The 22,189-nt window shown below is 34.3% G+C and overlaps 1 protein-coding gene across 3 annotated transcripts in view; it reads right to left on the bottom strand.

Moving 5' to 3' along the window:
• The window catches only part of KYNU (kynureninase), a 122,852-nt gene that overhangs the window by 65,252 nt on the left and 35,411 nt on the right, over positions 1–22,189 (bottom strand). For all 3 annotated transcript variants that reach the window (XM_045033721.1, XM_045033720.1, XM_011285295.4), the window contains exons 4-8: positions 17,432–17,514; positions 9,177–9,238; positions 7,550–7,621; positions 6,216–6,290; positions 3,521–3,667 (exon numbers count right to left, since the gene is read on the bottom strand). In XM_045033721.1, coding sequence (XP_044889656.1) covers positions 3,521–3,667; positions 6,216–6,290; positions 7,550–7,621; positions 9,177–9,238; positions 17,432–17,514 — 439 coding nt within the window. The remainder of the gene's footprint in view (positions 1–3,520; positions 3,668–6,215; positions 6,291–7,549; positions 7,622–9,176; positions 9,239–17,431; positions 17,515–22,189) is intronic.

Raw genomic sequence — 22,189 nt, 5'->3', positions numbered from 1 at the left:
AGAGACGTAAGGCAGAGCTCCAAAATAGCGGGTTGGCCAATAATATGAAATAAAGTAGATGGCTTCAAAGAAAAAATAAAAATGTATCTTCAAATTAAGATCTATTTTTGTATGCTGACCTTCCCTTATAATGTGATTCTCTAACCTGATGCTATGTTTAATTTTCCTTGGCCTGCCCCACTTGTCACCACCTCAGGCCTTCTCATTTAAGAAAAGCCTCAGCATCTGAAATTTGTTATATGAATCAAAACTATAGTATCAACTGTTCTTTTGATTCATTAATTATTTTTAATTTTTAGATGATCACTAGAAATCTTGTATTTTTTCTATGCTTCAAAATCAATTTCTATACCACCTACAACCAAATAAAAAAGACATAACCAAATATAAAATTGGGCAACACACTTGAACAAGTATTTCATAAAAGACAGTACTCATGCAAAAACACATTTGAAAGATCCCAATCTCATCAATAGTCAGGGAAGTGCAAATTAACACTACAATGCATTACCATTACAAACTAATCAGATTGGCTATTGGTGAGGATATAAAGCAGCAGACACTCTCATACCTACTGATAGGCATATATACCAAATTGATACAACCCTTTGGAAAGTTGGTTTTATTGATTAGGATGGAACATATGTATACCTTATTTCCAAGATTTTCAATTCTAAGTATATATACTTAACAGAAATCGGTGTGAATGATTACCTAAAAAAATATACGAGAATGTTCAGTATAGCATTTATTGCAATAGCCCTCAAGTAGAAATAAACTGCAAATATCTGTCTTGATTAGAATGGAAACCAGGGGCGCCTGGGTGGCTCAGTTGGTTAAGCGTCCGACTTTGGCTCAGGTCATGATCTCACAGTTTGTGAGTCAGAGCCCTGTGTTGGGCTCTGTGGTGACAGCTGGGAGCCTGGAGCCTGCTTCAGATTCTGTGTCCCCCTCTCTCTCCATCCCAACCCTGTTTGTGCTCTGTCTCTCTCGGTCTTTCAAAAATGAATAAACATTAAAAAAAAGTTTTTTAAAAAAAGGAATGGAAAACAAAAATATTGTGATCTATTTCATACACTATAACAATATACTGAAATGAAAAGAAAAACAAAACTACTGGTACCAAAAATCTCCACAAAATTACTGTTACATACAACACGAGTGAATTTCAGAAACATAATAGTGAGCAAATAAGACAGATACAAAAGAGGACATATTAACATGTTTATAGATGGACAAAGTTAATATAAATGGCTACAAGTCAGGAGTGGTACCTTTGGTGGTACCTTTGGAAAAAGGCACAACTAAGAATTCTGAGTGGCATAAATGTTCTAGAAGTTTCTTAAAGTGGATGATGATTGTAAGGGTTCAGAATAACTCAACAAGCCACTTATTTATGATGTGTGCTCATTTTGGTATATGTGCAATTCCTGTCCCCACTTTCCTTTCACATGATTTTGAAATAAAAACTATTCTTGTTGACTTTCATTGTTCCATCCCAAGATCATTTTGGTTCCTGCCATACTTCATTTCTGGAAACTTTCTTCTTTTTTAAATCTTATTTAGCCATTTCTCACAGTGACTCTTTTATGCCATTTTCTCCCCAGGATTTCCTAACTCGTTTTTGACTGACACCTTTAATTTTCTCTCTGCCTTTGTCTTCAGCTTTATCTTCATAGACCACCCAAGAGAGCTATGTAAGTGTACATTTCAAATAACTTTTCTCAACATCCATTGGGAATGTGGGAAATTGTCTAGCAAGAAAGAGTATAAATGAGTGTTAGAATAATTTTGATAATGGATAAATTGAAGTCTACTCTGTCACCATTTCACTCGCATAGTCTCTGTCACTTCTGTGCAGTTACATTTAGATGGAACTGCTCATTCCTACCTTCATTTGACTGAAAGCTCAATGAGAATTTCATGTGGCAGGCATTTATTATACTTTTTAAGTAAAAGAAAGCCTGAAAAATACCAAGAGAACGGTTTTAGCAACCAAAGTAGTTAAGAATGAGAATTACCTGTGGCACCTAAGCAAACAAATGTATTTTGCTTTTAAATGGGAAATAAAAGAAAATAGATATCTGAGCCACCCTCCATAGCTTTGTATTTATTGACGTCAGTAGAAGGTGCGAGGGTTCCCTAACTAAACAGTGGAATGTGTGCAATACAGTGGATACTTTACATTCTTCCTTCTCAACACTGGATTTATGAAGTGGGTCCTATTGTCCCAAATTAACACTTGTGAAAGAGGCTCAGAAAAGTCAAGTGATTTGCCTGAGATCATATAACAATTAAATGACCTAGTTAAGGTTTAAAGCTCAGACTGTGATTCCAAAGTCCGTGGTCTTTCTTCTCTATCTTCCTGCCTCATTTCAATGAAGGTTAATGAGACATGCATGTACACTAAGGGGATCAGGGACTGCTGGTTACTCGCATAGCACTGAAAAATATAATTTTTTATTGACCTCTCTTTATTTTGGTGTTTAACATTTAAAGCCTAAATTAAGAAGACATTATCTTTATATCTTTCGTAATGCACCACCTTCACAGTTATCCATCAAACCAGTTGGAAGCCGTGGTTGGAAATTCCTAGAGACGGCGGATAACGGTGCTAAATTTCTTTTCATTAGTTCTATTCATTAGCTTCAATAACTGAATATATTAACTAGACCTCACACATATATTAATCCCATAACTTGTTACTGTTCAGAAGAAAATTCGATTGTCACCTTTTTAAATGCATAATTTCATCGTTGAATCACATAGAACTGTTATGTAAGAATTTTAAATACAAATTGTAACTGTTGAACATTGATCCTCTGATTTCCTTTTTCAGGCAAACAAACACTAAAAACACTTTTTTATAAACACTTATATAAAAAGATGCAGTTTCAAAATAGTAAGCAATTTAAGTGTGATTTAGTAATACATATGGAAAAATTCTCTTTATTGGCAGGATAATAATTTCTCAACATTCTTAAGAACAAAGTGGCTTTTTAAAAGTACACTGTGTAAAAATCGACTGTTAATTTTTATTCTGCATCTCCCTTTCTTTGAGCACCTAGGGTTAAGTGAGAACTGAGTTATGTTTAGAATGAGTTATAGTATGACAAAGTAGTAGCGTTGTGTTTCGAACAATCCTGGCATATGCAGTTATTTTCTGAAGTATTCTGTCTGGTGCCTGGTGATGGCATAACTCAGTACAAATGACATCACCTGCATGCAGAAACCTCACCTGTCTTACTGATTAGAGGCAAACTTTAGGAGAGCAGAAGGTAGTAAGGAAGTGAGGCCATAGAAGTGACAAAAAGAGGTTTAAAAAGAGATGCCTCAAGCAAAAGACTACAGATTTTTTTTTTAATGTAAGACTTACTGTGTTGTTTTGTTTTGCTTTTAACTGTTGAAATAATTTTACATGGGTGCAAACAAAAAGATTTCACTACAATGTGCAGTTAGCATACTTCTCAGTAGAGTGATTTTTTTGGGCAATGTGGGAAGGAGAAAATGATGTGCATACCTTTGCTTGTCCAGCTTTTGTGATGGCAGGTATATTAAAGAGCTGTCCAGTGTAAAAATGTACCCCACTGAACAGGATCACTGCAATTGAGTCTCCTTCCTTCTCAATTACTTCAAGGATATCCTCTGTTCTCAATGTTTCTTCCCCCTAAAGTCAAGTTAGACACAAATTACACCAAATCCACAATAATAAATTTATCACTTCAAATTTTCCAATCTAAAATTCACTTTGATGGAGCACCTGGTGGCTCAATCAGTTAAGCGTCAGACTCTTGACTTTGGCTCAGGTCATGATCTCATGGTCCTGGGATCAAGCCCCATGATAGGCTCTGCACTGAGTGTGGAGCATTCTTCAAATTCTCTCTCTCTCCCTCTCTCTCTTTACCCCTCTCCTACATGTGTGAGTATGCAGGCTCTTTCTCAAAACAAATAAACATAAAAAAAATAAAATTCACCTTGAACTTTTCCCACCTAAGAACAATCAAAGACAATTTTTTTTTTTCAGATTAATGGTCTTCAAAAATCTGACAAGAGAGCAGAATTTTGGTATGGTTTTGTTATAAGAAATGATAATAAAATAGTAAAAAAAATGTTTATAAAGTAAAGTCTTTGCAAAACCCTACTCACTTGAGTTTTTTCTTCAGTTTTTCAATTAATCTTCAGTATCTCCATACCTACGAATTGTTTTCTCCTCCTTCCCATCCAGTAAAGTATCAGAAAGTACTAGAAGTCCATGAAATATTAAATGGCGAAAATTTCTTGAAAATTATTATTTCATTTATCAACCTATCACAATATTTTTTCCAGGATAAAAAATCCTTATCGATCTTTCATCTGAATATAACCTAATCAATATTTTCTGTTACTTTAAGGAGAAACTCTCCTCCACATTGATCTAAGGATCAAGATCCAAAAATGAAGGGAAATATCAATAAAAGTCAATATTATCAAGGTTAGTTTTCCCTACTTATCCCCAGCTAAGACTAATTATTGCTTACTTAGAGAAAATGGCTAATTAATTTAGATTTGGTCTTGCAAACAACTTGAGCAAAAAGAAATCAGCTAAATAAATACAAAGTATCTACTTGTCCTAATCATTCTTAATCATTCATAAAGTTTTTATGAATTTTCTACTGTGCTAAATCTGACATAGTTTTGAAGTCAAAGTATAATTAACTCCATTAATATCTGAGGGAAACTCCTTAAGGTATTCATAAATTTTTCTTCAGTTATTTTAATTTTTGGTAACTGTTGCTATTTGTCCATTACTATGTCCCATGTTAGGCACATATATATCACAAATACAGCACACACTTTAATTTCTACTAGAAGCTTGGAACTTGTTTACAAAATTGAAATCTATAAAAATGGTATCGATGCTGAAATCTCTAAATTGTTAACTGATGTATACTTTATATGTAAAAAGAATGATTTCAGTAATTGTAAGAAAAATTCTAAGTAAAATTAATAGCATTGTAATCCAAAACCTTTTTCTGGGAAGAATCTAATATATTTGTCCACCATAATTTCAAAAAGAAGATTAATAGAAGTATTATATATTAACAATCTATATATTTGAGGATTCAGTATAAAGCAAATAAGAAATATATTTTTTAATGGCAGAATGTGGTGCTCTCTGATGTTGAATTTCTCTAATCTCGCAATGCTAAAGAATGCTCCCAAGATTATGATTAACTCATGAGATTCCACAACACTTGTCTCTCTTAACATTAAAACGTCTGGTAAATTAGTGGCTATATTCATTTTTAGTAGAAATTAGCAATTTTTATATGAGGTATGAAATAGATATGTTGTCACAGGTATGAGAACTTTCCATTCCATTAATTTATTGCATGTTGGCAAATAGAACTAAATGGAGTAGATTTTAATTTCTCAAAGTATTCTGAATTGAAAGAAACAATTGTTCAACATTGGCTTAATAGCCTGGGAGCATCATTTGTGAGACCTACAATTTATTCTGTGTAGATCTCTTGATGCCAAATTACACAAGCTACAAGGTTCGTATGTCAAAGTCTGTGCAACTTAGCCTTACATACATCTCTATTAATGTAAAGTACACAGTATTTTAGATCGTAAACATATGTCAAACCTGATTAGGTATTTCCTTTGTTACCTGTTTAAATATGAAGGTATTGCAGAGAGATAAAGTAACTATCTCAAAGTCCCTTGCCCGATAAGTTGATGGGTCTGGGATTTCTGTGGAGTGTATTAGCCAGGCTGAAAAGCCCAAGTCCTTTCCACTAAACCATATCCCTCTCTACACCTGCTTTGAGTCAAGCACAAAGGACAACATCTGATACTTGGAGTAAAAAGAGATATTTCAACAATATCATTTTAAAGGCATCCATAAGCTATGGCGCTTGAAACTGAAAATGATATATGTAATTTGCCATCCTTTCCATCTCACTGAAGAATATGAGCGACTCTAGTGATATTCAAAGGAAAATAGTTTGCTTGTAACATGACTATCCCTTGAAACATGAAAATAAATATACCTCTTAGTTAATTCTCTATTGTAAGCAAAATTAGCTAACAGTAACAGAAGTATAGGTCTTTTATATTTTCTTGAAAGTTCTATTAAAGTAATGAAGATAATAAACTTTTGAGGAAACTGAAGAAAAAAAATCAATCCCAAATAGAAGCATAATGAATATTTATTTATCTTTCTCTCATACCTCTCTTGGCTTTACAATCCGCATACTCTTCTCAATGTTAAGTCCATGTAGTTGAAGCTGTGACTCAACAGCATACTGGAAAAGAAGAATGATTTATTAAATCAAGTCCAATGCACAGAAATACATTAAAATAACTCCAAAAAGAGATAATAAAATGACAATAAAAGCACACTATTATATTAACTTTAAGGTCAAGGTTAAAAGTGACTAAACAGAACACATCAGAGAAGAACTGCTTAATATAGTTTATACACAGGAATCTGAACATTCCTTGAAGCACTACATTTTTCATCTAGACTTTAGGGTGTTCCAAGTGATTTTTAGAAGATGTTTTGTCACCTAACAAGTCAAAAACGGAGCTTACAAAATAACCAGAGTGAGTACTGTGGACTTGCTATGTTTGAACTAGAGTATAAAAAGGGCTTACCCTAAAAAGAAAGGCTTTACCCTAAAAAGAGTAACTAATAAAAGGAAAGAAGATCAGAAATTTCCCTTCCCTGAGCCTACAGGATATGAATGGGAACAGGAAATTACAGGGATCCTGAATTTTTCTCAATATTAGGGTTTTCATCCTTTTTAGTGAAGTAATGGCTATTAATTTGATTAATAATGTCAATAATATATAATTATTAAGCAATAATTAATATTAGGGTTTTCATCCTTTTTAGTGAAGTAATGGCTATTAATATGATTAAATGACTTAAAATTACAAGATGTGAGTTAGAATAGTTAGCAGTGATAACAGAAAGACAGAAATCAAATTTGTCTAGCACTAAATCTGAAACACGCAGTACACTTTTAGTTGTGTCTCTGTCTGGAACAATCAAATTTCTTAAAGTAGCAAGATTTAATGAACAACAACAAAAAATTTTTTAATCTTTAATAAATATTTTTTTCAATAATAAAGCAGCAATAATTATGCTAGCATGCTATCGACAAATAAAAGTTTATATCCTTATTCTATGTAGCTGAAGGGTTAAGCACTGGGGTATGTATTGATTTGATTTCATAAAATAAAACAGCAACAAGAGTTAATAAAACATTTATAACTGCACTTGATTTAAACCAGCAGTTCACTCAATGTTTTTAAAAAGACTAATAAATCAATGTTCCTATTCAATCCTTTCCTCCCCTAACACATGTTTTACTTGAACAGGAGGAAAAAAAAAAGCTACATTCTATATTTTAAAAATGCCTAATCAAAAGCACTTGACAGATGTTTTTATTGTAAGATTACTTGGAAGAGATTAGTGAATAAACATTCAAAGCAGGCAAATGGTGTGCTCCTCTAGGAAGAGTAGAAAGAATATAAATATAATTTGAAGAATCCTTACATGATCTGAAGGGAAGGCTTTGGCTTCCAAAAGAATCTTATATCGTTTTGGTGTAGGTTTAAAAAATGATAGCTGCAATGAAATGGATTTATTGAGAAAAGCATTAATGCACAATTTATACCTATGTTCATTGTACACCACATTACTTAATCACACATCTCCAGCATTACTTAATTAGATGTCTGCATGTCTATCAAGGGTACCTCTGCCAATTAGCCTTATTTCCAATGAATTACAAAAAAGATAAAGGTATTGGTTCATTACATTTATCAATGGAAAAGCAAATTTGGGAGACAATGTGAATCAGATAAAAACAAATTCTCAAACTTTACTTAAATTTTAATTGATAAATTATCTTCCTAGTTCTTTTAATGGTGATTTCTCTATCATGAGGCTGAAATATTCTGTTCTATATAAATCTTATTTATATTGATTTATCTTAGGCTGTTGATTTGGTTTCTGGTACATAATATTTCCACTGCTTTATGATTTTATGAGATTTTATTTTAGGTCCAACTAAAAGTACCTCAGGCCTGACATGAGACATTTGGCATTTTAGAGGCACCAGAGAGAAGTGGCTTATTTGTTCAGGGGGGCCTTTCTTTCCCCCTCACAGTTCCTAGAAGATAACAATAACAACAATAGCAATGGAATGATTGCTGCTGTTAACTCAGTGTTAATCATTGGCTAAGCGCTAAAGCAATTTTCACATATCACATTTCACCCTCATGTATACCTGCAAGGTAGGTACTCTTGTTCTCATGTTCACAAAGGAGAAAATGAAGATTTAGAAATCACTAAAATCTTGTCCAAGGTCAAACAGACTTTAAGTTACTTAGCTAAGAATCAAGCCCCAGGGCATCTGACTTAAAACTATGCTATTTGCCATCATGTTTAACATAATTCATGAACATGTCCCTCTGGGGATATTTCATAATCATTTCTTCATTTCATTAAAATAAAATATTAATATAGTCATTGTGCACCTTGGTTACATAGACATGTTTCCAAAAACTTGCTTAAAAATGAAAATATTTTTCAAAGCATCAAGCAGTTCCTATAGACACCATATTCCAAATCAAGAATATATTTGACATCTTAAGGTATACATATTTATTAAGTACTTAGGCAGTATGAAACACTTTAAATACAGTAACTCATTTAAGGTATTAGATCCCTTTTCTCCAAGCTAGTTTTATTTTTTAATTCTTTTTTAACCTACTCCTCCAAAATTAATCTACAAAAACGTAACTGATCCATAATCCCACCCTGCTAACGTCCAGCATACTGGAAAACTCTTTCTGAAAACCTCAGTGTTTGCTGGCATTTGTACATCATTGTTTTGTGTGCTTGCAAGCAGTTTTGCTTTTAACCCACTGTGACTTTTATTCCTTATGTTCTGAGATAAGAACTGTTCATCATTTTAAAGCTCTTAGCAAGAGTCAACTCTCCCATGATTATGAAGAAGCCTTTCTATCATAGTCCAGCATTTCCTGGTAAAAATGAAAATAACCTCACAACTTATTTTTAAATAAGTAAACCACCAGATGCTCATGAATTAAAGATAGAAAAATGTCAGATTCTACAAATGAGTGTATACTAAACATTGGTGGGAAAGGAAACTTACCAGTAGAAGATGTAAATTAACAGTCAAACCATTCATTAGGGCTATTTCTTTCTCATTGGCTCCTGCAGAGTAAACATATCATAATTTAGATTTTTCTATTCATGCTAAAGTTACTTGGAAAAACAAAGTAGGAAGGCTTTGCTCCTTCATCCTTAATGCTTTTAGAGATAAGGACATATTTGATGTGTCATCACAAAGAAATGGAAGTTTTCCCGCTTGACTCATTTTGCCAAATGATATCTGGACTCACATGCACATAGCTAGCTAAAATTATATTTACTTTTTGATATAGTAAATAATAGCAACAAAATAATGAAGCATTTGCTTTTTCCTGTAAACTAAAAATGATTTATCCTATTATCAGGTAGTTTACCAAATTCCCACAGAGTACATTTTTGTGGTAAGTGTATCTCGAAAGAAATCAAGGCCAATCACAGGTTTAAAGCTGGTTGTTTCAAAAGTCCAATTAAAACGCACCTTTAATAAAGACAGCTAGTTTGCCAAACATAATTCACTGTTATTGCAGTGAGACATATAGTGGTTTATAAGACAAAAGAGCTAGGAAGCAAAATACAAAGACCTAAATAGCTCTGGGATTTATTCATACACACCGAGATACAAGATAATTAATATAGATAGGTATCATCTGGTGGAGAACATATGCAAAATTAATATATCCACTACACAATCATAATCTGACCTCATTCTTAGTAAGGAGGGTTTGAGTGCTAGAAATAGACCGAGAGACAAAACATATATTGGATACTTAAGAACTCAGAGTAATACAACAACAATAATAATACTTCCTTATTTTTAGTTCTTATGATGTCTCTTAAAAGCAATTAGACCTGTGGAATAGGAAAAATCTATTTAACCACCACTGACAAAAATGGGTGCCTTAATGTTTGTAAAGCTGTACCAGGTGTTAGAGAACATGTACAATACAAATCCCATATTTCATATCCAAAGAGATATTTCTGTTAGAGTTCCATTTTAAAAGAAGAGACAATAAGTACAATAATTAATCTAATTTTTAGATAGATTTTAGGATAAATTCACTTGAGGAGAGGCCACTAGAAATAAGTTTGTAACTTAGAAATTTATATTTCAGCACAGTCATCTAGTCAAGAAAAACTTTATGTTGCATTTAGCAGATAGATTTCTCCATTTGATCATTTGATGTGCAAGGTTGGTAAACAATTGGTTAGAGAAATATCCCTGGTCATTTTTTAAGGTGAACAGCGTCTGAAGTCAAGAGTCAGTGAGACCAATCTCATTCTACATTCCTAGCACTAAATAAAATTTGTCCTAGACATACAAGATAGATATGAATATGATAACCTTATGTTGCATATAGTGGCATATGTCTTCTCCTACAATATGAAAATCCTTTGGAAATATGTAAGATAAATGCTGCCAGCTTTACTATATTTGTTTCTTTGCATTATGGTATGATTTTTTACTGTTATTTCTAAAACAAAACATTATCTAAGATATCTAACGTAATATTATCTTTAATTCTCTGAAGCTAATTACATGCATCATTTCTGAAAAACATTTGTTTCAAAAAATATTTTGGCAGGAAAAGTGAAAGGAGAAAAGGAAGGAAAAGTAATATAAAGAGAGAGGAGATTTCATAGATACAGAAGCATCTGAAAGAATGTAATGAGAAGAAAAAAGAATTCAATAAGTTAGTTACCACAAAATGAAAACAAAGAAATAGATGAGGCAGGAAGGGAGGGAGACTTTCTGATGAAGTTTAGACATCCTATTTTTGCTTAACAATTACACTCTGATTAAAATGACTGTAGATTTCTTGAAAATTTTAGTCCTCTAAACAATACAGTGTTCATTGTGGATAACCTAATTTTTTTTTGTAAAGAATGTAATGAACCGTTTGTGCTAGGCACAATTAATGTAGACATACACTTGACCCTGCTTCCAGCCCACCCTAGCCCCCACTTTCAATGGCATACTAATGGTTGGATCAATTCTTTGTAAATAATCCCTCACTGTCTTGAATAATTTATCTGTCAGCATGCACAAAAATTATCTCATCTTAGAACACTCCAAATTCAACCAAGTACTCCACAAAAAAGATCTCCTCACCCGCTAGTGAACTTTGTGAAGGAGACAGTCTATTTAATGTGTGTGCATATGTATGCAGGTATATGTGAGGATGGTGCAAATATTAAAGTTTCAGAACATTAATGGAAATGTTTATTTCAAATATAACCTAAAAACACTGAAGAATCAAGGGTTCTTAACATCAAAGGACCACAAATCAGACTTTTTTAGCATGTTTTTAAAGGAAAATTTACCTATTTGACCTATCTTTTGATTAAAATTGCATTTCTGAAACCAACAGTTGTTCTTCTAAGATATTTCAGTATCATCATCATGCCATAAGAAAATTTTAAAAATTAAACAAACTGAAATTCTTTCAAGATGGTTTTCCTTGTTCTTTTTCTTTTTCCTAAGAGCTTTTTTTGAATTAATGTTGACACATCAAGAACTATCCGCATTGCAGGGTAAAAACATTTTTAAACTTCCTGAAAGCTTATCAAGATTTGAAAATCTTTACTTTAGAAGATCACCCTCTCTTAGAAAAAAAGAAAGTTTCAAGATTACATTGGGAAGCATTGTCTACATACATTATCAACTCCCTGTAAGTCAAATATAGGAGGCTGATGTTCATTACCAACATTTCTCTGCATGTTTCTAATTTTAGTTTAATTTCAAATATTTTGCCAAGAGAAGATGATAGGGCCCCCAGCTGGTTAGTGTTTAATAAGAGGATTCATGATGGATCTCCTACCTGCCATCCATGTTCTGTATAATTTATTAAGCAGATGCAAATATTATTGTGGATTTGCTTATTTATAAGGTTTGTAGTTAGGCTAACTCTCAGAACTTTCCATCTGTGTTTCAAGTAGTAAATTCCTGCCACCTCTGTAGGTAGCTAGTGCATGGTTAAGGATTTGTAACTGGAGACAGCTTCCAGGGATTATTGCTTCTCAGAGGGTCAACCATGAGTTTCATAAAGCAAATTTATGTCCACATTACAACATTTTTATAAGCTGAAATGCATGTATCTAGACCTTTGTGATTTTTATGCACCCAGGGAAGAGTAGGCTTAATAATAATACTAATAATATTCTTCAGCAATTCTATTTCTAGCATCTTGATAATATGACATTAATTATAAGGGGAATTTACTCCATGTTTTGCAAAATTGTTGGCTCCATATAAAATGTTTTATTAATAGTTTTTCTGCTCATCTGAAATTGGAATTCTTTTCTATGTCTATGAAAAAATGTAGGTGCTAATTGTCTCCTCCTCCTCTCCAACTACTCTATCAATTTGTACACGTAATAATTTTTATTACCCTCCTGCTACTTCTTTTAGGGAAATTTTATGGTGAAATAAAGGCTGTGGTTTTAAGAACCTGGAAGATTCTATCATTGCCCCAACTATACAACTTGTCTGTTTGCTCATGACACATTTAGGTAGCTGGCAACTAGCAAAAATAAATTTGACTTCCGCTGCTCTTTACTGTGCTTACCATATAATTATTTTAATTATTTCATGATTTATACAACATCTACTTCCAACCAGGATTTGAGGTTTCTTTGGTTACAAAGTGAGGGAGCATTATAAAAAATAGCATTAGAGTACAATATATGCAGATGAGAAACAAACAAAAACTGTTAAATGTTTTTGTTACTTCCAATTCAGTCAAATTTTCTCAGAATTTCCTAGGAATCCAGGCAAAAAGGGAACCTGGGTGGGATTTGCAACAAACAAGATAAATACAAATATATGTAAAAACATTTTCTAAAACGATCTATTCCTAATAAAACAAACAGTGTGAACTTATTCATTTTTCAACTTGTCTTAAGAACCATTTCTCTAATATACACAACTGAAAAAAGTAAAGAAAATTGAAGGATAATAGTGACTAAAACTTTTTTTTAAAAAGTACCAAGTTTTAAAAATATCATTTATTATACACATTTGTAGACACAGTCAATTCATATTCCTTTGGTCAATAAGAAATAGTAGAAATATTTCTCCTGATAAAACACAAATTGTAGAGAACAAAACAGACATGTAATAAAATCACAATTAAACTAAAGATCACCTTCATTCACTGACATTTCAAAAGAAATTTTACAACGTATTTGTCATATGAGGCTTGAGACTTCAATAGGACTATCTACCTTATGTAAATCATTTAATATATATACTTACTATATATAATAGTTACTTATGATATATACTAACAATCATATATCTATAAACAAAATACATAATGTTTCTTGAGCTCCATGTCTACAAACGTGACTGTGCTCATTTCAAGAAGTAATTGTTATCTTTTACAACCCATATCATTAGGATCAACTGTCTATAATTCAGTTAATACAACATTAAGAACAAAACCACAAAAAACAAAGAAGTTTGTCCCATATGTGTGATAATTTTGTATGGTATTTCAAAGACACAGAAAAATCCATAAAAGTAGAGTTGATAAATATATATATTAATTTTTTAATACATTCAATCCTTTTACTTGTCTAAATAAATCTGACTAGTTAGTGGGCTTTTTTTTTTCATTTTCCTTAGTAATTATAATGAGAGGTGGCTCGTTTAAAATTTCAGTGATTGCTGTGATGCATTTGTTGGGCAACAAAATACTTGCATATTTAATAAGTTTCAACAGAGCTATAAACTCTTAAATGGTCAAAGGAAATCTTTTTGCAGGGTTTATTGGCTTCATAAATAAATCTCACAAAATAATATTACCTTCCCACTTGCCTGGCCTGTATATAAATATCCTAACTTGTCTTTAGAGGATGATAAATATTAAGCACAAAACAACAGGATTAGAATGCAGTTTATGTTCTGAAAGCAAACCTCGTAAAGAAAAAAAACAATCCACAGCTAAAGAAAACATATATGCTCAGGTCAAATTAATCCAGGATTTCTTCAGGTTTTTTTTTATTTCTATGTTAGACATTTGAATGAATATAATTAGCTTCTAAAAAAAATGAACCCATATGGAAGCATTATTGAACAACAATTTAACACATCCTTAAATATAATCAAGGACTTTCCTCCATCAGAATATACACTCCTCTGGATAATGCTGACACCTGATCAAGTGCTCTGTGTTCTCAAGGACCTGATTGGTCTGGTAGGAGATGTTAGGTTTTCATACCTGCCCTGGCTGACCAATATTCTGCCCATGGGTCCCAGTCTCAGGCATTGAGAGCTATGCAGATTCACCCCAAGGCTCCTTGCAAAGGTCTGGATTCAAGCCCTGCACACTCAGCCTGTCTCCTTGTGCTGCCTCCAAACTGTGTTTCCAGGCTTCCAACTGCTACTTTGTTGAGCAGTGGAGGTATTTCTGGTCTATAGAGATTTCTATTGATATATATATATATATATTTTTTTTTAGCGCTGCTGTAAGTCTGTAAATCTAATGTTTTTCCTATCATTTCTATGTGTTAGGAATAGAAGGGATCCCTTTCAGTTTGTACTTAAATCTGTTATTTTAAATGAGAAGTCAATATTCTGATCCTATAATATAACCACATAAAACAGAAATGTATATGGTATAATGATTACTCAACAATGGCTAGCAGGAAATAGCACTTGCTTTTGCTTGCAACCCTTCTATTTGTTTTCAACTTTATGAATATGTAACACTATTTAACACAAAACTAAAAATAGATTTTCCTTAGAAGTCTGGTAATTTGGGCTACATCACACTTGAGTGTCTTTTCCACTGTGCATGTGATGGGGTTTGCTGTAAGGTGACCCTATTGAGTCACTGTATTGGGAAAACTCATGTCAGAATCTTTAGGTTGTCCAAATATCACAGAGAAGACGTTAGTAGTTTCCTGCATAGATACTGGATGCTAAGTTAGAACAGAGGCAGGTAAACATTTATTTAACTCTTTTGTTTTCACCAAGGAATTTGTTATAGACTAAACTGTGTCCTGCTGAAATTCCTATGTTCAGGCCTTAACCTCCAGTGTGACTGTATTTGGAGACAGGGCCTAAAGGAGGTAATAAAGTTTAAATGAAGTCATAAAGGTGAGGTCTTAATCCAACAGGACTGATGTCCCTACAAGAAGAGAGACACCAGAGATCTCTTTCTCAATGAGTGTGCACAGAGGAAGGGCCAACTGAGGAGGACACAAAAGGCAGCCACACACAAGCCAGGAAGAGAGTCCAACCAGAAACCAATGCTTGGATCTTGGACTTCTGGCCTCTGTCTTGAACTGTGAGAAAATGTCTGTTGTTTAAACCACCCCGTCTATGGTATTTTGTTATGGCAGCCTGAGCAGAGTAATATAGTATACATATCCTCCCTTTGGAACCTGCTTTTCCCTTCACCAGAGACTCACCCAGCAGTCCCGGTGGGGGGAGGACTCACCTGACAGCATGGAGTGGGCAAAGGGAGCTGGCATTCTAACTGAATTTTAAACAGACTTACAACACATCTCTCTGTTTTCATCCTATTTTACTCACACTTTTAGAGATGCTTCTTGTAATTCCCAAACTTTTGAAGGCTCTGCAGTGTAAAGCAGGTGGCTTTCCATTTTTTGTCACTGAGAGATTAAGATTTGGTTAATTTAATTTTATCTTGCAAACACAGTTACCATTTGTCCACCTGCTATCCAACTCCCAAAATGTTGCTATAATCTCCTTTGCTATTCTATTTGTTCTTCAGGGTTTACACTTTTTTATTTTTATTTTTTTTTAAATTTCATTACAAGTTGTTTAGTGAGAATTCAGTAAAAAGAACACTTAAATGCATGTTCAGTCCTCTATCTTTAACTGGAAATTACCTCTGTTTTGAAGCACTAGTCCCAATGTTTGTTTTGTTTGTTTTGTATTTCTTTGTGTTATGTATAGATTATGTATATATATATTAATTTTAATTTTTTTTTGGTATCTTCCTTTAATGGGAGTCCCATGAGGACACCTCATGGGATAAGGGTGTTGAGTATTCTTACTCACTCTTTTACTTACTCACCATTTGTCCTCAGTGCCTATCACAAATCCTGACAGACACACAGCAGAGGCTCAATAATTATTTTTTGAACAAACTATTCCTCAGGTTTACATGGTGTGCCAATTGCCATAATTCTTTCAGGTGTAAGTCTTACTTTCTCCACTCTAATTCTACTTTGTCCCAGCTCACATTGCTTTGGTTTTCTGATCACTGACCAAGATACAATTGGAATGAGGCAATAAAGATATTTTTATACTTGTCTGTAGAGGAGTGAGGTTTGAAAAGGCATTTTGGAAGTTTGAGGTTTCCTCCAAATAGTTCCAAATAATAGCACTCCAATTGTTTAAATATCATTAATTTTTTGTTCAATGCCGTAAATATCATACAAGATTTCAAGCAATGCTGAATATTTAACCCAATTAAATATTTTTTTTAATTTTTTTAAAATTTTATTTATTTTTGAGAGAGAAAGAGACAGAGCATGAACAGGGCAAGGGCAGAGAGAGAGGGAGACACAGAATCTGAAGCAGGCTCCAGGCTCTGAGCTGTCAGCACAGAGCCTGATGAGGGGCTCAAACTTGTGAATCAGGAGATGACCTGAGCTAAAGTCAGATGCTCAGCTGACTGACCCACCCAGGCACCCCCCCCCACAATTAAATAACTTTTTTCAAAATGTTAACATATTCACCATCTAAAACTTTCCTTGAATATTACCTAGAGTACATACAACTCATTTTAGGAAACACATAAACCAAAGAACAGCATCAACCGTATTATTTCTAATAATTCTCATGAGAGCTTAACTTGAAATTTATCACCATGGATCAAACTGAAACAAGCCAAACCCTGCTTGGCATTTTAGGATTTTAGCATGTAAAGGTTAGTGTTTACTTTATCATGTATAATGAAGTATTAGAAAATTTAAGTTGATTTTTATGAGATTTATTTAATTACAAATAAATACAATGCATGTGTTTTTTATTGGAGAGTAAATGTTACTGTTAAAATACACAAGAAAAAATAATAAACTATTTTACTTCTGTACTAAATAACCCAGTTGTGTTCTCTATAGCCACCAGGTCTCAAAGGTATCCTCACTCTTTACGTTATTGGGTTAAAATAGAAAATCAGGATGTTCTTCAATAAGATTTTTACTTTATAATCTAGGTTTATATCTAAATGGTAATGCCTTTATGATTCTTTTGGGAAAAATCCATTTTGTACTTACCTACAATGTCATTCATAAGGCCTAAAATAGTCTCATCTCCTGTAATCCAAGGACGTTTCCCTATCTCATGACCATAGGCTCCCCTGAAATTGGAAAGGGACATAAACATTATTAGTTTCTTGGAGGGTACTTGAGACTGCCCATGTACTATTCCATTTTTTTCTCTATTTTAGCATCTAAGATGTTCCTTTTTCTTCTTTATTTTGAAAATTTCAAGACTATTTGAACATTCTACTTGCATACCTGTAAGCCTATAGTAAGTAGTTTCTACACTAAAACATAGCTACTATTTTTTGAGGCTAAAGATTAAAATGATTACGAATTCAGGTTTTTTTTTTTCTTTTTTCTTTTTTTTCAACGTTTATTTATTTTTGGGACAGAGAGAGACAGAGCATGAACGGGGGAGGGGCAGAGAGAGAGGGAGACACAGAATCGGAAACAGGCTCCAGGCCCCGAGCCATCAGCCCAGAGCCTGACGCGGGGCTCGAACTCACGGACCGCGAGATCGTGACCTGGCTGAAGTCGGACGCTTAACCGACTGCGCCACCCAGGCGCCCCACGAATTCAGTTTTTAAATACAGCTACAATCTGTAAACTAAATAAGAGTGTATATAACATGACTACACTCATGATGACATTTTAAGTAGATAAATAAACTTGGCAATAATCAAAGCAAACACTGTATCTTGACCTGTTTTCTACCAATTACATCTACCATATTATAGCTCAATTTTATTCTTCTAGTAAGTAAATATCCCTGTTAGGCATAATGACGAAACACAAAATGCCTAAGAGAACTTTAACTTTCAAGAAGTTTCCATTACATGAGGAAGGCAAATACTTTTGAAATACCCAGAAAGGAATTGAAACAAAGAATCAAGGTGGGGAGTGACTTCATGTGCTGTTTCAAACTTGTGCCTAGTCTGAACTAGACTGTCCTTAATTCTTTAGGAATCTAAAGACTGCATAAAGTTGTAGGAAAGGCATAAGCATGTATGTTTTGTGTAGTGTGGTCTGTGCCTGCATCTATGCTTGAAATCCAGTGAGCTGGCAGTGGTGACGTGGTAAACATGCTGTCAGAGGTGAAGGGGGGCAGAATATGTGCCCCCGAAACATGTCGCTGTGGTGTATTGATTATCTTGAGCTGCAGGCTTAAAAAAAAAAAAAACTGCTAATACAGGGAGAGGTTGTCCCTGAACTCCCTTATCTGCCTGAAGACAGATCCCCAAAAGGAATTCAGCTGTCATCAATCCCCTCCCTGGGAGTTTCATCAACCAGAAAAGATTGACTCTTGTCACAGGAAAGGGGACTACAAGTCAACACCACATCCAGTTGGGCTTTGTCACAATCTATTCTATCTTTTATCTATTCTCCTAAGGGCTCTTTCATCTTTCCTGAAAATCACTTATTCTCTCCTCTGTGGCCTCTCCTCTTATCCTCCTCCTCTTTCCCTATTAAGATAGGATTTAAGCCTGAATTCTAAGTTATTGTGAGGAGTTCTTTTGCCCCGCACGTGTCTCCCATGTGTACGTAAGGTATACATGCTAATAAATGTGGGTTTTTTTTCTCTTGCTGATCTTTTATTATAGGGGTCTCAGCTAAGAATTCAGAAGGATATGGGGAATTTTTTTTTCTCCCTGAGAGAGCAGTGAGGTAACAAGAGGAAAGGACCCCTGTTTTTAGCTTTTGTTGATTTGACGGTGTGAGGTGTGAATATTCCCTGTGGTCCATTTCTTGGCATCCACAAAATTCCTGAATATTTAATGACTGCTTTTCATTGCCTGGTCACAGCCAATTCCAGGTCACCACTGGTTATGACACTATATGTATTAGAAGCTGATAAGGCCTGTAAAAGCAAAAGTAAATGGGTGGCAATATGTACCTTAAAGGATTGCAATGGAATAACATGTAACACCCTTTTTCTGACTATTCCCTAACGTAAATCTAATGCTACAACTCCCTTCTTGGGCATGTGGGTTACAATGCAGTTTTTAAACTAATATTTTGATTACCGTATAAACTGACATGAGGGAAGAGGACTTTCTTTGAGGATAAACAGAGACTGTAAGAACTGAGGAGGAAGAGAAGGGCAATTGCTAGCTATTATTATTCATATTATTATTAGATAGCCTGCAGCTTGCCTCTTCTTGACTTCCAATATAAATGCTAAAGACAAAAATCATTATCATTAAATGGTAGTTAAAGGCAGATACTTGGATCCTTTTTTATTTTAATCACACAGAGCTCCGTGGCCTTGCTGATAGCACAATACATCTTATTACATTTAGGTAGTAAAATTCTATGTTCTGCCTCAGAGAATTTATATCTCAGAATATTATGCCACCTACTTCTCACTCTGGTAGACACCGTGGCAATAATCTTTAAGAGTATGTTTCTTCTTGCAATGCATTTGCCATCTCCCCCCCTTTAAAATATCACACACAGAGTCTGCTTCTTCATTTTGTCAGTCTACTAGCCTGGGGTAGTGAAATGTATTTAGGAAGTTGTTACCCCAATAAACTCCAAGTAAAGTGGCCTGTCTTTATAAAGAGCTGATGTAGATTACAGTGCAAGTTTAAACATATGTATCAGAGAAAACGATGGTATTGCTCTCATTCAAAACTGCCTAAAATACTTGCAGCACAGTTGGAATGTTCTTTTACAAGTGCTGGAAAGGAAAAGAGCGTGGCAAACAGTTCACTCCCCATTGAGGCATAAATCATTCCCCCTGAGTGAGGTGCTCTCTGAGATGTCTATGGAGTGCTATCTGCTCACGAAATTAGATCTCAGGACGTAAAAGCCTATTAGGAGGTTAATAGTGGATCCTCTTTGAAATAGGACCATGCTTTAACCATCCTACAAAACAAAAATTAGCCCAGCTTTTTAAAGCTCCTCCCAGCCCCGCCCATGAGTAAATAAATAAGACATTAATGACTGGCCAACACAGATGTCAGGAAAATCTTTGTAACATGTAATTCCATGTACTTTCTTATTCATGCTGAAGGCTGGCAGACTATGCCACACTAAAATTTGCCTCTTTGGCATAAAGAATACCTTGAGCTGAAGGCACCTGATGAACAGCAGGTGCAGGGACTAGATTCTTCTGAACTCCCCCATCTGCCTAAAGACAGGTCCTCCAAGGGAACTCAAGTATCATCAATCCTTCCCCAGGAATTTCATCAACCAGGGAAGATTGACTCTTTTTCCAGAGAGGAGCCTACAAGTCAACACCACACCCAGATGACTTTGTCACAAACTCTCAGGTCTCCCATCTATTCTTCTAAGTGCTTTACATCCTTCCTAAAAATAATTTATTCTCCTCTATGTGGCCTACATTTTCCTCCTCTTCCCCTCTTAAAATGATATATAAGCTCTCAAATGTCACCAATTTTTTTTTGGTTTTCACTTTTTTTCCTGCCATGCTCTCATGTATATAATATTAACAATTAATAAATATTAATTATTATTTCTTATTAATCTGTGTGTTGTCAGTTTATTGTATAGATCAGTTGTTGAATGTAGGGGGTAGAGGGAGCATTTTTCTCTCCTAGAATACACTTTTTTTTTTTTTTTTTACAGAAACACTTGAATTGAATGAAACCGTAGTGTCGGCAGGAGCATGCCTCTCCCACGTGTGTCACCAGCACCCTCCCTGCACACATTGCCATGTCAAGTCAGGCATTGTCTGAACACTAGGCGGTTTGTTCCTAATGTGAAATTCAGTGGGCTATTTTCTTAAATAAGTCGACCTAAAATGTCCACAGGTCTTAGAAGAATCCCCATAAAGACACAAACTGGGTCAAGTCTTTGCCCCTATGAAAAAGAAAGAAAACCATATACCTAGTAGATATGACAATGAAAAAAAACCTAAAGTATTGTGATTATATCTTAGAGACCTAATATACATTTCTCAACTTACAGTGTGCTCTTTGGGATGGATATATCTTTCTCGTCTAGCCAAACTTTCCCACTATGATTATTAACCCATGTTACTCTCCTTTAATCTGGGCCATTAGTAAATCCATAATACATAAATATGTAATTTTAAATTTCTAAAAAAATTCTGGCCAATCCACAGTATTCAAGCATATTAATGCTGTTTCTTATGGTTATAGCCCCATTTCTGATAATAAATTATCATATGTGAAATGAGTCAAATAATAAAAATTTTCTATTTCAGAATATTGAAAATATCTAAATGCTGTCATTTCACAAAGCAGAAACAATTCTCCCAAGTAAAGTGTTATTAATCTACTTTAAAAATTGAATGCAGTTGAAAATAGCCATAATTAGAAGTTAAACAAAATCCACAGAGGTAAGTGCATTATTTTCATTGTTTTGTCTTGAATAACTTAAAATTTTAGAAGAAATCAGTTAGGTCCAAAAATATTTCTTAAAAAAAAATTTTTTTTAACATTTATTTATTTTTGAGACAGAGAGAGAGCACGAACAGGGGAGGGTCAGAGAAAGAGGGAGACACAGAATTTGAAACAGGATCCAGGCTCTGAGCTGTCAGCACAGAGCCCGACGTGGGGCTCGAACCCACGGACCACAAGATCATGACCTGAGCCGAAGTCGGACGCTTAACCGACTGAGCCACCAGGCACCCTGGTCCAAAAATATTTCTAAGTGTGCCTCTATTCTTGACTTTCCTTTAGCAGAATTAATCAAAGATGGTAGCCCTATGAATTATAAAAATCAGGCTGCCTTATCGCCAGTGATGGTTTATTTTGTAGATAGGTAGGTACTAAGTCTGTG

Source organism: Felis catus, chromosome C1, assembly GCF_018350175.1.
Source record: "Felis catus isolate Fca126 chromosome C1, F.catus_Fca126_mat1.0, whole genome shotgun sequence".
Taxonomy (NCBI): Eukaryota; Metazoa; Chordata; class Mammalia; order Carnivora; family Felidae; genus Felis; species Felis catus.
This window is presented reverse-complemented; position numbering and strand designations above follow the sequence as displayed.